Genomic DNA, 17,717 nt, shown 5'->3' with positions numbered 1-17,717 from the left:
ATTGGTTCAATAAATTAATTTTATTCCAATTCGTTTTTTTTTAATTTAGCAGGGTTTTTGCTAGAAATATTATGACATATTTGCATATGTTAAAAGACCAAATCTTTTATCTTTTTATTACCACACTTTCTCTGCTTGTTCTCTTCTCAATTTTTGTTCTAGAGATTTTCCATATACAGTTTAAATAGTATTGGGTTCAGAAAGGATCTTTTATGTATTTTCGTTAATTTAGTTACAACGGATGACCAATATGCTATAGTAGAATTTAACGATGGGCTGCAAATGATACCTTCTTCTTCGTTAACTAAAGACAAGAAACAAGCATATTGGCCTACTTTTACATCAACTGAACGATTTTCCAAAGCTGTACAAAAATGTATACCCAAAATGGACTCTTGGCCGCTGTATGAAGTTAAGAGAATTTTAGCAACTGCAAGTAAGTAATAAATATATAAAAAAATAACATTAATGTAGAGTCATTTGCGTTTTTATTTTATTATTTATTCGATAATCTTTAATACAAAATAATAGAATAAATATATATAGAATGCTATAAGCTGTAGATAAAAAATGTTTAAAAAATTATTTATATTTTTGGGAAATAAAATTTTATTTTTAATTAAAAATTTTTTTGTTTCAGAATTTGTTTTTTTATCAAATAATTTTTATTGTTTTATTTTTCAGATAAATACGAAAAAGGAATGATTAAACTAAAAAAAGCAGAATTTATATCAGATATAAATTCTGAAAGTGACGATAAAGCATCAAAAAGAAATAGAAAATATAGAGTAAAAACCGTTCTTAGTAGCGAAGAAATAAGTTCAAATGAAGAAGAAAATATTATCAAAGTACCATCTTATCCAAAAGTGCCATCTTCAAAAGTACAAAAGAAAAATAATAATATGGAATCAAATAAAAATCCAGTAAATAAAATATTTAAAAGTTCGTACAAAAATTTTTTATATTGTGAAGTAATATAGAAAATTATAATATGTATATTGCAATATATTATAGATTATATATATATATATCTATATATATATATATATATATATATATATATGCACATATATATATAGTATTACAATTTAATTCTTAATGTATATTTTTATTTTAATTTATTTTATATTTATTTTATATTATTTTATATTTATTTATTTTATATTTTATTTTATATTTTATATTATATTTTTAATTTATATTTTTATTTTACAGACAAAGATGTATATTAAAACAGATAGAAAATGAAAATATTAATCTATCAACAATTACACCTTCAAAGAAAAGTATAGAAACAAATATACATTTAAAGAAAACAAGTGTAGAAAGACACGATTCAATTAATAACACAGGTAATTAATTTATATTTATGCTAATATATGAACTGTTTTCTTTGAAAGTAATATTTATTGTTTTAAGATATTTAAGAGATTTACATTAGTCTGTAATTGAAAGAAACTTTTACTTTTTATTTTTCAAAATTATACTTATTTCCAATTTTGAAACTATTTTCAAAAAAGAAAAAAAACTCATATATTTTATTTTACATTTATAAAGAAATTAATATATATGTAATTTTTATATATATTTTATAAATTAAACTTCGGCTCGTATACAATTAAAATATGTGATATAATAAAAGGCCAACTTAACGAGCTTATATGCTATTAATTGAAAAATTTTTATTTATTAATTTACGTCATACTATACAAAAGTTACGATAAACGTTTCGACTGTACGACAGTCTTTCTCAATATCCTAATAATATGTTAAAAAATTAATTTAGTCATTTCGACATCATAAATAAATACAACAATTATAAGATTATATGACGAACGCAGTACAAAATTCATGATTGTTGGCATGAGTTAGAGCGTCAGATGCTGTTATATTATGTAACGACACTGTGAACAAATTAATATATCCGCTCAAATATTACAATACATTTAGATTTTTAATAAATAGTATTAACTTACTTTTTTGTCAACGAACATAACACCTTTGTTAAAAAATTATTTCTTTTTACTTAACATAATCACAATGTGTACTTTTTTAAAAAACAAATCGATATCTGTATCTTACAATGTCGGCGCGCTGTATATATACCCAATTTTTAAGATGACGTAGACAATTTTTTTAGAATATCATAATAAGAACCGTCAAGACGCTCGGTGTCCTTTTTCAGGTTGATACTGTTGTTTTCTTCTTTAATATATATCATTTCTGATATCAACCTTTTATAATAATTCTTTTCATAATCTAGGATTTTTGTGTCGTTCCAATTGAAATTGTGTGTAAATTTTACAATATGATCAGAAACCACCGAGTGCCTTGCTGAATCTAATCTAATATTATTTTTATGTTCATTTACTCTTGTACCTAATTGTCTTTTTGTCTGTCCTACATATGTAGCATCACAATTATTACACGAAATCTTATATATAACCCCCGAATTATTTTGGAGCTTATCTCTGTCTTTTTGCGTTTTTATGACTCTGTTTAATTTCTTTAGACATCTGTATCCTACTGTTATATTTGATTTCTTTAATTCTGATGCTACTAGTTCCGAGATTCTTTCAATATAAGGTATCGCTATGAATTTTTTATTATTGTCATTATTTATGATTTCGTTATTTATATCTTGAGTCATTTCTTTGTTTAATCTATTAACAATAAGGAACTTCAGTCTATTATTGATTTCTGAGAAAATGAGATCAAGAGGATAACTATTGCTCAATAAAATCTCTATGATTAATGTTAAATTTTTACTATGAAAACGGGGATGTGATAATAATATTGACCGGTCTACTAAATTATATATTACACTTTTTTTGTGGCATATAGGATGATTTGAATGATATGAGAGTGTTCTACCCGAAAATGTTTTTTTCTGAAACCAATCTATGTATATTATGTTATTTATAATTTTGAGTGAGATATCTAAAAAACTTATGCTACGGTTATCCTCTCTTTCTATTGTGAATTTTAATCTATCGTGACAATCATTAAATTTTTCTACTAGATATGTGACTTGATCTTCCGGCAAGCAAAGCAAGATATCATCGACGTAGCGATAGTAAAACCTTATATTAACCTTTATAGTTTCAAGAATCCTAGTTTCTATATCTTGCATGACAATATCAGCAATAATTGGAGATAAAGGCGATCCCATAGGAGTTCCATGTATTTGTTTATAGATCGTTTCGTTGAATGTGAAGTACGTTGAAGTCAAAATAAATTTAATTACATTAACAAACTCATTTTTGTCTATTGGTGTGTGGTTTTCAATGTAATGCCATCTATTATTTATGCTGTCTATTGCAAGGTCCACAGGAACATTTGTGAACAACGATATCACATCCAAAGATACGATTGTTTCATTGTTATTTAATTTAAGATCAGACAAAGCGTTGCACAATTCAAAACTATTGTTAACATGACTTTTGCCTTTGGGTAAACTTGTCACTAAAATGTTGTGTAAATATGCAGCTAAATGATGTAGTGCTGTATTGACCGATGATACTATTACTCTGAATGGAACATTTTCCTTGTGAATTTTGGGCAAGCCATATGCTTTAGGAAGCACTGAATCACTGGAACTTAAACAATAATAGTCTTTTTTTGTGATCCATTCATTTTTTAACCATTGTTTTAAATTTTTGTTAAGGTCTTTTTCTATTTTTATTATTGGATTGTTTTTGATTGTCATATAATTATCTTTGTCATTTAATAATTCTTCAACTTTGTCTATATAAAATTCTTTGGTCATTGCTACGGTCGTGTTTCCCTTGTCTGCTCTTGTGAAAATGATGCTGGGATTTTGTTTACAAAATGTCATGGTTTTTTTGTACATAAAAGTAAGTTTGTCGTTAATTATGTCTTTCCTAGTATTGTTGTTTAAAAAAACAAAGAACTGTGGAATAGCTATGTTTCTTATTGTCGTGAGATTAGTTATGTTATTCGAATTGCTTTCTATGTCTTTAATGAATTCATGGACAGCTGTTTTTTTATCAGTATTAATAGGAAGGCTAAATTCACTACCTAATTGCAATAAATTTGTGACATCAGTTGGAATATCTACATCAGTCAAATTAATAAACCATTTATCATTGGTTTGTTCTAATGGATTAATAGTTCTGTTTATAAAATTTGTTGCGTTAATGTGGTTATTAATATATTTATTATTTTGAGAGTTTACACTATTTTTCTCTGAACAAGAAAAAACTATGGGTTTAATATTATTATAGTAATCCGATTCTTTTTTTTGCAATAACCAACAGAATTTTTTCTTATGTAAGTAATGTAAGTTTAAAATTTGTTTTTTGAATAATCTATTATGGTGGTTATAAATCTCTTGCCATACCTGGGATGGGATGTTGTTATTTAATCTTTGTGTAAAGTATCTTATGTTTTTGTTAAAATACCCTATTTGTCTGTGCAAGTCAAATATCTCTATGTTTAATATTTCCATTCTAAATTTATGCAACACACTGTCTAACCTTTTTTTTGATTTATAATGACATACGTTAATATTACTATTGTCTGATAGATGCTTAGGTAAAACTCTGAATGTCCTACATTGTTTTAAAAATATTAATTTGGACACAGTTCTTATTTTGCCATAATTCGCCCCTAGCCAAGATTTTAAATCTTCAAAGATTTGTTGTCCATAATTATGTTGTACAAACTTAAAATTAAATTGGTGGAACTTAAAAAGTGTATAATTATTACGCATTGTAAGGCCAGCGTGAATTAAATATATATATTTTATAAATTAAACTTCGGCTCGTATACAATTAAAATATGTGATATAATAAAAGGCCAACTTAACGAGCTTATATGCTATTAATTGAAAAATTTTTATTTATTAATTTACGTCATACTATACAAAAGTTACGATAAACGTTTCGACTGTACGACAGTCTTTCTCAATATCCTAATAATATGTTAAAAAATTAATTTAGTCATTTCGACATCATAAATAAATACAACAATTATAAGATTATATGACGAACGCAGTACAAAATTCATGATTGTTGGCATGAGTTAGAGCGTCAGATGCTGTTATATTATGTAACGACACTGTGAACAAATTAATATATCCGCTCAAATATTACAATACATTTAGATTTTTAATAAATAGTATTAACTTACTTTTTTGTCAACGAACATAACACCTTTGTTAAAAAATTATTTCTTTTTACTTAACATAATCACAATGTGTACTTTTTTAAAAAACAAATCGATATCTGTATCTTACAATGTCGGCGCGCTGTATATATACCCAATTTTTAAGATGACGTAGACAATTTTTTTAGAATATCATAATAAGAACCGTCAAGACGCTCGGTGTCCTTTTTCAGGTTGATACTGTTGTTTTCTTCTTTAATATATATCATTTCTGATATCAACCTTTTATAATAATTCTTTTCATAATCTAGGATTTTTGTGTCGTTCCAATTGAAATTGTGTGTAAATTTTACAATATGATCAGAAACCACCGAGTGCCTTGCTGAATCTAATCTAATATTATTTTTATGTTCATTTACTCTTGTACCTAATTGTCTTTTTGTCTGTCCTACATATGTAGCATCACAATTATTACACGAAATCTTATATATGACCCCCGAATTATTTTGGAGCTTATGTCTGTCTTTTTGCGTTTTTATGACTCTGTTTAATTTCTTTAGACATCTGTATCCTACTGTTATATTTGATTTCTTTAATTCTGATGCTACTAGTTCCGAGATTCTTTCAATATAAGGTATCGCTATGAATTTTTTATTATTGTCATTATTTATGATTTCGTTATTTATATCTTGAGTCATTTCTTTGTTTAATCTATTAACAATAAGGAACTTCAGTCTATTATTGATTTCTGAGAAAATGAGATCAAGAGGATAACTATTGCTCAATAAAATCTCTATGATTAATGTTAAATTTTTACTATGAAAACGGGGATGTGATAATAATATTGACCGGTCTACTAAATTATATATTACACTTTTTTTGTGGCATATAGGATGATTTGAATGATATGAGAGTGTTCTACCCGAAAATGTTTTTTTCTGAAACCAATCTATGTATATTATGTTATTTATAATTTTGAGTGAGATATCTAAAAAACTTATGCTACGGTTATCCTCTCTTTCAATTGGAACAACACAAAAATCCTAGATTATGAAAAGAATTATTATAAAAGGTTGATATCAGAAATGATATATATTAAAGAAGAAAACAACAGTATCAACCTGAAAAAGGACACCGAGCGTCTTGACGGTTCTTATTATGATATTCTAAAAAAATTGTCTACGTCATCTTAAAAATTGGGTATATATACAGCGCGCCGACATTGTAAGATACAGATATCGATTTGTTTTTTAAAAAAGTACACATTGTGATTATGTTAAGTAAAAAGAAATAATTTTTTAACAAAGGTGTTATGTTCGTTGACAAAAAAGTAAGTTAATACTATTTATTAAAAATCTAAATGTATTGTAATATTTGAGCGGATATATTAATTTGTTCACAGTGTCGTTACATAATATAACAGCATCTGACGCTCTAACTCATGCCAACAATCATGAATTTTGTACTGCGTTCGTCATATAATCTTATAATTGTTGTATTTATTTATGATGTCGAAATGACTAAATTAATTTAGAAAGACTGTCGTACAGTCGAAACGTTTATCGTAACTTTTGTATAGTATGACGTAAATTAATAAATAAAAATTTTTCAATTAATAGCATATAAGCTCGTTAAGTTGGCCTTTTATTATATCACATATGTAATTTTTATTTATATACAACATGTCGTACTAGCATCATATTTTTTACTTTAAAGTTATAGACAAAATATATTGAAAAAAAATAAGTATGAAAATATACAAAAATTATTACATGTACATGCACTAATTATCTGTATTATTATTCAGTTAAGTATAATGGAATTACAATTGTATTTAACTAAATAATAATAATGTAGATAATCGATACAAGTATATGTAATAATTTTATTTTTTATATTATTTAATGGTTTTAAATTTAATTTAAATATTTCACAATTTTTTGTTTTCTTATTGTTATAGAACATGATTTCAATCATAATATAAAAAGTGCACACGACCCTAAAGCTTATTTTAAAACTGATTCTGTTAATACTTGTAAGTACTAGATTATAATTTACAAATTTACATACATATATTTTATTATTTTACAATGTTTTAATTTACAGCAATAATACAGTTTGAACGATATGTTATTCGAAAGCTATTAGATATAAAGCATAAAATTTCATCAATACAGGAACAACAAAGAAATATTAATACTAAAATAGATTATATTCAAAATCAAATTCAAACATTTGGGTTAGATGATAAAACAAAGAAAAAAGATGTTCTCAAGAATCAGACTACATGGAACTCTTTCCTGTAGAAACATTAGAAAAATTACAAGAATTAGAACAACTATTAATTAATAACAAGATTAATCGTAAAGCATTAGTATGTATTTAAACAATAAACTATTATAACAATGTAAAAATTAAAAATATTTAATTTTATTAATTTTATTCAGATAAAACAACTGGCACGGATTGGTGGGACAGACATTAAGTCAATAACATTTAACATATTACGACGAATTATGAGCGATTCAGTCGGAAGTATGTTCAGTTATGTTGGAGGAAAAAAAAGTATCTATTCTTTGATTTATATCTCCGAAAAATTATATTTGGTAAATATAAATTTAAAATATTATATATTTAATTTATAATTATTTATCAATAATGACTATATAGCAAAATAAAAATTATTTATGTAATATTCTTACATACAAGAAATCTATAATAAATTCAATTATTTTTTTGAGCTTTTTTTAATTACGTGACTTCCTAATTGCTATATATTGCTTTATTATTGTTTTGAGCTTCTATTCTTAACTCAATAATGTTATTTTGTTTTTAACTTAATACCTTATTTTTTTGTAAATATTTATTATATGTTAATGTATATTTTATTTTAGGTGCAGTAAGAATTTACTTTCCGGAAGCTACTGAACAAAATATTTCACAGCTCATTAAATCTTGGCTGAGACATGCAAACGAACGTAGTAATAAGAAAAAGTATGTTGCTTTTTTGCTTTTATAAATTTTATATTATAAATTAAAATAATATGTTTATGAGTAATAAAGTTTTAAAAAAGTTAATATAATTTTAATATTATTTTAAGTTTAAATAAGTCAAAGAAATCTTTGATGCAAGAAGATGAAAACCAATCTAATATGGAACAGCATGCAGATAGACGTCTACAAAAAGAAAAGTATGTAATATATTAATATAAATACAATTTTTGTGAAATTTTACTAATTTTATTAATCTAATAAAAAATTTTGTAGCATGGATAAGAGAGCAGAATCTGTTGCAAGGGTCTGTGTGCAAGAAGACAACCAAGAAGCAGATGATGATGATAATGGTGATGAAACGACTTTAGACGACTTAATTGGCCCTAATCTCTTTTAAATAATATGTATCCCAGATAGCACAACGGTGAATATAAGTTCATAATAAATTCATTTTAAAGAATACTTACAGAATTAGAAAAATGAATATTTAAAGAATTCTTGAAGAATTATCCATAATCAGTTCGTCTTTACATATTCTTTATACATTCATTTTAATGAATACTTTGCGACAGTACTATGAATACTTTGAGAATTCATAAGGAATTACTTAATTGTAATTTTTCCATGCATGCGCGAGTATCTGGACTGTGCGTGTTCGGTTCGGACATATCTCGTAATCTCGTGCAGTGTGTCACGTACGTAGTGTGCGTACTTTGCAATAAAAAGGTCCCAGCAAACGAGAAATGATTGGATTGGATAAATTTGTATGAATAAAGTTTTTGAATACGCGAAAAAGTATTGAATTTAATAGATACTGAACACATTGAATCCGTTTTCTATACGTCTCGTTACATACAATCCTGTAAATTCTAGTGGATTTATTTAGATTCAAAAATGAAAATATGAATCGATTCCCTATTACAAAATTGTGAATTCAAGTGAATAGAGGTGGATCTAGTTCAGCAGATATGAATCCTTAAAGACGGATTCAAAAGATTTGACTTTTATTGATATATATATAGCTAGGTTAAGTTCGTCTTGCTCGCTTTCGTGCTGAAAGCATCCATTCTATCTTTCTTCGATGTATTAATGAGCAAGAAAGATAGACTGATACTTTCAGCATGAAAGCGAGCAAGACGAATAGGCTAATAATCTTTTTCTGGAAAAAATATTACCAATACTAATAACTAACACTGAAAATCACAAAAAACATAACTAAAATTAACATTATAATTTTAAATAAAATAGTGCAAGGTAAAAATTGTTAATATCATATTTATTTATTTTATATGAATATTCGTAAAGTATTTCAATAAATATTACCAATAGATTAAACACAGTTTGGTCTTTTTATTAATTTAATTTGGGCTATTGTTTTGAAACTCCACGAACTCCACAATCTCCTCCATATATTCGTCACAATTTTTGTTGTCATTCTCGCCGTCATTTTCGCCGTCATTCTTTCCGTCATTCTCGCCATCATTCTCGCTTTCATTCTGGCTGTCATTCTCATCGCTATTATTTTTGCCGTTATTCTCGTAGTTATTCTTGCTGTCATTATTGCCATTATTATTGTAGTCATTCTCGTCGTCATCTGTATCAACATTCTCGACACTTTCTAATGCACAATTGCCGATATCCGATAATAACAATACATTATTATTATCTGTTTCATTTATTAATTCAGTCTCGATAGATGATTGCGAATCTGAAACTATACATGCATTTTAATTTACATTTATCTAATTTATATCCAAGAACAAGAAGTTATGACATCAAAATGACTCTAAAATGATTTTAAAAGTCACTTTTTTATAAATCAGGATTCATTTTAATGTCATTTTGACTTCGTCAGGACTTGTTGTTCTGCTTGAGTATTTGCTTTAATGCTATTCATTATTTGTTAATTCTGAAAAGTATATATTAAATTAATCAATAGCGGCTTATTGTTTATACAAAGCGCAAAACCTTCAAATAGCATAATGTAAATATGTGACAAATTTGCAACTGTAATGTTTACCTGTAGTGAAATCGTCATGTTGAAAATCTGCATTATTTTCTATTATAGCGTTCATCTCTTGCAATTGTTTGTTTAATTCATCCACGTTCGATTGGCTTAATTTTTTCTTTGTTTGCAATTGCCTCGATTCTAAAAATATTAATTTATAAATATTATTAATATTATTAATATTATTAATTTAATAATATACTTATGTTTCAATATTACATTATCACTATCGCAAATACATATAAGCACATATATTTACCTTTCATACTTGCCAGTTTCCTTCTCATATATTCTTTTGCTTTATCTACCTCTTCATCTGCCTCAATTTCACTCATTCTCTTTTCGGTCAGTAACCAATGGCGAAATATTGCTGTGAATTATATATATACAAGTATATTACATAATTAATTTGAAATTTTCGTAGTTATGTACAGCAACGATTAATATTACAAAACCAAAGTAATTATTATTAACCTTTTATCGCCAACACTTTTATTGGATCCAATTTCTTGTACGCTTTTCGAATGTCCGCTTTCGTCCTGTTGCTTGGTTTTCCTGACAAGGTACTGTTCAGTAATGTCTTATAAGGAAACAGAACTAGCATCATTTCGGCTACAAACATGCTGGGTGTCGTAGCAGTACCAATTACTAAGGCATAACTTTCTGTCGATATCCATACGTTATGCTCCAGATATATCTAAAAAAACAAACAACTAGTAAATATAATTATTATAAGATATAAGTAAATTCAGAAATTCAGTACATATTTCTAAATTATATACATATTTTATTCCTTTGTAATTATGCAGGATGTTCCAGTATTTGCTGTAAGTACTGAAAACGTTTATCATATTTTAATAGAATGCATCTGACAAAGATAACAAAATGCTTTTAGGTACTCGTTGCAAATACTAGAACACATTCACAGTACATCAATAACGAGATTATAAAAATATATATGCATATTTCGTTAAGCAATTTACCTTCTCAGTATCTGCTTCAATATATCCAACCGCTATTTTAATCGAATTTAAGACGTCTGTAGTTTCAGCATTTTTTAACTCTTGTAATGTTGCTGCACCAGAGGAATGAGAACATGCTTCTGTTATAACTTTATGTTAACCATGTGTTACATTTCATTAAATATAACCCAGACAACATAATGTCTTAAATCAAGACATAAGACGTATTAAAGACGTCTTATACGAGTATATGTCTTGATTTAAAACATTATGTTTTGTCTGGGAAGCTAGTTAAACACGAACCTTTTATTTGGCCGAAATGTTGGATTGCAGATTTTTGCAATTCTTTGTTGAGATTTCGTATCTCATTTAATTCATTTGTGAGTTTTTCAATTTTCTCTTCTTTCTGTAAAATTTCTCTTGACAATGCCGTTTTCTCCTCTGTCCATATTATTTGTTTTACGTTTAAGTCATCTTTCACGGATTGCAATTCCTTCTTGAAGAAGTCTACTTGATTTTTGTACGCTTCTGCTGCTGCTTTATGCGATTTGACACTACATTCACTTATCTAAAAAAGTACAAAAAAATACATATATTAATACATAGATATAAAATAAATAAATGTATCAATGCATACTCATTGTTACGATATTTAAAAAACTCTAAAATTGAACTCTAAGATTGAACAAATTATAACAAAAGGCATGAGATGCCCAAATTATATTTACATATAATATATCTGTAGCTTATCAGCATAAGCGGTGAAGCTCATACTTGAATTTACGCTTGAAAATATCTTATCAACATTTTGCTACATAATTGCAAAATAATAATATTTTACCTCCGTAAGCTTTTGTTTCTTGAGCAAAACACATTTGTTTGATTGTTCAGGAGTTATGGCATCTCGCTTTTTCCTTGAATCTGTCACCTGTAAATCATATTTTATATATATTATGATATTGTACAAAATATATTGTATGATAATCATATTAGTCTATAAATGCTGAGGTAAATTGAAACTTTTCAAATCAATATGAAGGCTAGCTTTACTTGTCGATGGAGAATAAGATTAAAAGGAACTCTTTTAGTTCGTTATATTATATATTTTACACAAAAATGTAAAACAAACGTACTAATGATGTAATAGGTGTTGATGTCACTTCATTGTTCAGTTGCGATGTTGTCATCATCATCTCTCGCTCAATTTGCTCATCCCGCAAAATTTGCAAACGGTTTTGCAAATTAGTGTCAACATTGGTATCAAACTTATCATTCTACAAATATTATTTAAAACATTATTTAAGTTAATTGATAGAAATGTGCACATTTGCAGAGACGTAAAATAGAATTTATTACCTTCTTTTTTGCTGGTGTTTCTTCAGCTGATGAATTAAAACTGTCTGATGGTGATGCAAGATGTTTAATGGGCTTCACTACCGGTCTTTTGGATTGAATTATTTTAGATAGTTCTTCCAATGACTCTGCAAAGGATATATGTAAATAAAAATTTATTTCGATTTTTATTTGCTGAGACTCATAAATATTGTACAATTTTTTATTGGAATTATTACCATTCACAAGAATCACTTGTGCATGCGAATATTTTCCTGTCACTGGATGTTTCACTTTATAAAGTTTATTTTTATCAATGTTTTTCACGTCTGACCTTTTCACTTTAATGTCTTCAATGGCAACTACCTTCATACACGAGGAAGCGCCGAAACCCGCGAATTTCACATAAGCAAACATTTGGAACTTATTTACAACAATTATAATTATAACAATTAATATAATATCAAACGGTATTTTGGAATGTTTAACGAATACACGGTGATACATGGTATAAAAACGCTCGGACTTTACGAAGAAAAGTATAGATTCAAATCGCGCGTCATTTGTCCACACACAATGCGCAGCGAAAGCGCGACGTCACATTCGAGTAGATTCGGCAACAATCGGTAGTTATTCGGACACCGAACTGCGAATGCGAACTTTGGCTGTGTTCCGATATTCATAGCCAAAGTCTGGTTGTAGTGTGGTGAACGCATGTGTCTCATATCTAAAACGACTTCAGCCTACATAATTGTCCTACATAATTGTAATAGGATATTTATTAAAAGTGAAAGAGAATAGAAGAAAAAAGGTAATCGAGGATTAGGTATGTACGTGCGATTTTCTGAATTGATAAATGCAAAGTAGTGTAAGTGCACAGTATATGTTTTTGTGCTATTATGCTTTATAAATTATCTGTTTACACGTTACGCACACATTAGCTGTTTGTTTTGCAGAAAAGGTCTTGTACTTTCTGCATTTTTTTTCGAAATACATGAATATAAAATAAACGTGCAAAACCTAACCTAAAATTTATTGCAAAAACTTTATTTTAAATTTATTGCATGAACTTTCTTTTAAAAAGAACAGAGATTGTATTGCTGCAAAAAAACTGAAACCGCGTTCCAGTATTTACAAGTTAAAAGCATCGTTTATCTTTTGTAACAAGACATTGATTTTTGCATGCAATATAAAGAACATCTTTCGTTAAACAAATTTGTTTTTCACACATGTGTTGTTCATTGCAAGTATTTATTTATAATATACAAACTGCATTTTCAATATATTCATCACTTGCAGAGTGAAAATGAATCAATCGCACAGAAAACGAAAGAAGCTTCATCTGGATCCAACGTACGACAGAAGATTGTTATCAATATCAACTCGTCGTAAATGGAATAAAATACTTAACACAGTTTTACCAAGGATACTACTTAATGCAAACAAAGAAGGTAATACTTTTCACTCTATACAGATTTCTTATGCTTATATGCAGAAAAACATTTGCAAATATTGAATCACTTTACCTTTTTTCTAAACTTGGCATAACGCCTCCATTTTGATTAAGCTATTCAAGCCAAATAATTTTTATATATATTATTATATATATATTATATATATTACATATTATTATACCATTGCTAATGTAATTTAAACTTATCAATAATTTTTTTCTTGTAATTTTTTCGTCTTTTATTGATGGCTTAATGGCACTCATCTTAAAAACATGGGCTCGGTTCCACAAACTATTGTTACAAAAAGCTGTATATTACATATTTATTGTTCTTCTAACTATAAAGAAATAAAAAAAGAATAAGTTCAGAAAATATTTCAATACTGCAATACAATGGATCTATGTAGGTCATATGAATGATTATGCTGAAAATGAACCTGAGAATGTGCAACCAGAAGACGAAGATAGCTGCAACAATAATAACGACGATTCAGAAGAAATACAATCGGAAGATGAAGATAGTAACAATGATGGCGAGGATTCGGAAGAAATAAATCCGAGGACAATCACTGATGATTTTACAGAAAGAAGCAATTCAGAACGTGATAAAAGTAAAATAATGTTTAAAGAATCTGATTTAACAGTCAATAGTGTTATGCGTATGGTTGCAGGGTATTCATTGCGGTTTGGACTGTCGAATAACGCGAGAAAAAGTTTAATTAATGTCCTTAAATTTTGTGCAGGGCCTAATTTTACACAACTTAATGTTTCGAATTATTATTTTGACAAAACATTTGACCCACCTAATGACAAAATACTGTTTCATTACTATTGTACAGATTGCTATTGTGAAATATACCGTACTAGAAAAGAAGATTTTGTTAATATAACTAAATTATGCGAACTTTGTGATAAAGAGTATAACTTAAATTTGTCGTGCGAGAACTTTTTTTTATCTATTGATTTACGTTATCAAATAGAGTTACTTTTAAAGGCTAAAAGTATTCGCACAGCATATATGCAGAGTATTAATTCAAGAAAAGGTACACAGCAATATAATTATATTAATGACATACATGACGGTGAATTACATAAAAAAGTAATTGCTAATTCAGCACACATTGTAAGTTATAATATCAGCACAGATGGAGCACCTTTAGGACATAAAACTAAACGTAGTATTTGGCCTTTGTCAGTAATTTTGAACGATTTGCCACCCAAGATTAGATTTGAAAATGTTTTATTAGCAGGTATTATGGTTGTAAAGCAAGAACCGACTCCTAAACTGATGAATTTATATCTTACAGTGTTTGTAGAACAAGCAGATGCTTTAAGAGAAAAAGGTATTTCTATGACTCTTGATAGTGGTCAAACCACATTCACATCAACAACGTTATGCTTTTCAACAGATTCTGTTGCTCGAGCGTTGACACAATATCGAGTAAAATATAATGGTTATTTTGGTTGTAGTTATTGTTATCAAAAAGGAACATATATATCGACTATGCGATATCCTTTTGTAAATGAAAATCCGGAATTAAGAACTCATGAATCCCATATGCGAGATATACAACAGTTTCATTCAAGCCAATCTTTAATACAATCTCGAGGAGTAAAAGGCAATTCAGTATTGAACTCAATTTCAAATTTTGATATGGTATGGGGCTTTCCTTTCGACTACATGCATACAATTCTGTTAGGGGTTGTTAAGCATATTTGGGAATTATGGGTAAAAACATCGTTGATACATTTAACTGCTGCTAAAATTAAGAATATTGATGAAAGCTTACTTAAAATCAAACCACCTCATGACGTGAAAAAATTACCACATGTAATATCCGATCAAAGTAATTACAAAGCAAAAGATTGGAAATCATGGCTATTATATTATAGCATTCCAATATGTTTAGACTATATCCCCAAAAAGTATTTACACCATTATGCTTTACTTGTAAAGTGTACTTATATTTTGTTAAAATCAAATATTACAAATGCTGAACTTAATAAGTGCGAACAAGATTTAATGATCTTTGTTGCTTTGTTTGAGGTCCTATATGGAAAAGAATCAATGCGGTTTAATGTGCATTTGTTGCTCCATGCTGTTCAATCTGTTCGGAAGTGTGGACCTTTATGGGCTACATCAACCTACCCTTTTGAATGTAATATTTATTTGTTAAAGCAGCTAGTTAATGGACCAAAGGGCGTTGAGCAGCAAATAGCTAAAAAGTCATTACAGATTTTGTCATATAAAGTAGGAATGTCAAGTAGTTCATCGCCGAATCATGTAAAAGCGTTTTGTGAGCAATTGTTCATGAAAAATCAGTCGACTGTAAATGTTGAAGTAAATGATGGAGTAGTATTTTATGATTCACAACATGTATATATCTCAGATAGCGCTCCAGTTACAACAAAACGGATATATAACAAATGTATATATAATAATCAGGTGTACCATAGTAAAAATTATAAACGATCAAAAAAATGGAACGACACTATTGTACAGTTAAAATGCGGAAAAATTGTTAGAATCGATGATATAATTAATGTACCTGAAACAGGATGCCACTTCTTAGTTACCACATTCGTTGCCGAAAAAGTAATTTTACGTGCAAATTAATGCACTGTCGATGAAACAACGTCTCCAGATGAGACATTAGCAAGAATTGGTGACATTGATATGCCACATATGTGGAAATTTGTAGAAGAGACGGGCCAACGATTTGTAATTTCAATTCATGATGTTTGTTCGAAAATGGTTGTCATGGACGTAGGAACTGAGCAATTTATTTGCGCTATGCCAAATATATTCGAGATTGACTAAATAAAAGTTCGCAATTTCCTATATTTTGTGTTTCTTTTTATATATATAATATAAATCGATAGTTTAGCACAAGGATTATTATAATAAATTATGTGTATAATGTATACTAAATAATAATGAACTATTATATTATGTACACTTTTATTCCATATATAATGGATTATTATTATAATTATATGATTTTAATTACATGATGTCTTATAAAATGTTAATAAAATACACTATCTAGTAATAACATAACGTTATATATTTTGTAATTTTTATGTCACTGTTCTATATCACCTTGAAATATATATAAATCGAAAATTCTATATGTGTATTTGAATATTAATTTTTCAAATCAAAAGTTGGCTTTTTTGTCGAATTTACACGAATTGACAGTATTTGACGTCCAACTATTATTTCAGTGAATTTAAATGTTCTCGTTTCAATATCATACGATAAATTCAAACGAATTGGTCACGTTCATTGCGTTGTGCATTAAGTGTGATACCAAAAGCAAATGGCCAATTCACAATTATAGATTCAAACAAATTGATCGTACGTTTATTGCGTTGTACATTGAATGTGATACCAAAAGCAAATGGCTAATTTACAATTATGGATTCAAACAGATTGATAGCAAGTTTCTTTCGATGTTCATTGAATAATATACAAAAAGTAAATGACCAATCCGTACTTATGGATTCAAACGGATTGGTCGCACGTTTAATTTCTATGCACATTGGGTGAAATACCGAAAGCAAATAGCCAATCCGTAATTACTGATTCAAACGAATTACGGATAGAAAATGGATTCAACAAATCCAAAAATTTGATTCGATATCGGTTCAATGAATTATTATCAATATTTTTAAATTTTTTTTCGTTTCCTGGGGTGGCAATATATTTATTTATATATTGTATCAGACTACATCAGGCATAGTGCTACATTATAATTATATTAATTATTGGGTGTTATTGAATGGTAAGTAGTTGAACTAAATATATTTTTACTACATAACCTTGAAATAAACG

At 27.7% G+C, this 17,717-nt stretch overlaps 2 protein-coding genes and 1 pseudogene across 4 annotated transcripts; 2 read left to right on the top strand and 1 right to left on the bottom strand.

Annotated features, from left to right (window-relative positions):
* The first annotated feature begins 71 nt into the window (after positions 1-71).
* Positions 72-8,521, top strand: LOC114929814 (uncharacterized; annotated as a pseudogene).
* Positions 8,522-9,381: 860 nt separating this feature from the next.
* On the bottom strand, positions 9,382-13,102 carry LOC114945949 (uncharacterized). 2 transcript variants are annotated; one of them, XM_029322305.2, is made up of 9 exons: positions 12,666-13,102; positions 12,451-12,575; positions 11,936-12,022; positions 11,398-11,662; positions 11,116-11,231; positions 10,607-10,829; positions 10,392-10,502; positions 10,145-10,273; positions 9,382-9,838 (listed from the first exon to the last, which is right to left on the bottom strand). In XM_029322305.2, exons 1-9 carry the CDS (start codon positions 12,931-12,933, stop codon positions 9,483-9,485), a joined length of 1,680 nt encoding a protein of 559 aa, XP_029178138.2. In that variant the 5' UTR covers positions 12,934-13,102; the 3' UTR covers positions 9,382-9,482. The 2 variants fall into 2 exon arrangements, with proteins under 2 accessions (XP_029178138.2, XP_085338015.1); XM_085481889.1 differs by having other exon boundaries at positions 11,116-11,207.
* LOC114929811 (uncharacterized) lies at positions 13,094-16,723 on the top strand. Of its 2 annotated transcripts, none has more exons than XM_029301492.2 (3): positions 13,094-13,252; positions 13,726-13,877; positions 14,287-16,723. In XM_029301492.2, the coding sequence occupies exons 2-3, from the start codon at positions 13,733-13,735 to the stop codon at positions 16,494-16,496; spliced, it is 2,355 nt and encodes a 784-aa protein (XP_029157325.2). In that variant the 5' UTR covers positions 13,094-13,252; positions 13,726-13,732; the 3' UTR covers positions 16,497-16,723. The 2 variants fall into 2 exon arrangements, with proteins under 2 accessions (XP_029157325.2, XP_029157326.2); XM_029301493.2 differs by having other exon boundaries at positions 13,094-13,256.
* The last annotated feature ends 994 nt before the right edge of the window (positions 16,724-17,717 follow it).

The sequence above is a fragment of the Nylanderia fulva genome, unplaced genomic scaffold (genome assembly GCF_048542155.1).
Source record: "Nylanderia fulva isolate GAGA-0341 unplaced genomic scaffold, ASM4854215v1 Scaffold195, whole genome shotgun sequence".
NCBI classification, from domain to species: domain Eukaryota; kingdom Metazoa; phylum Arthropoda; class Insecta; order Hymenoptera; family Formicidae; genus Nylanderia; species Nylanderia fulva.
Note: the sequence above shows the minus strand (reverse complement) of the source record. Positions and strands in the feature narration are given on the sequence as shown.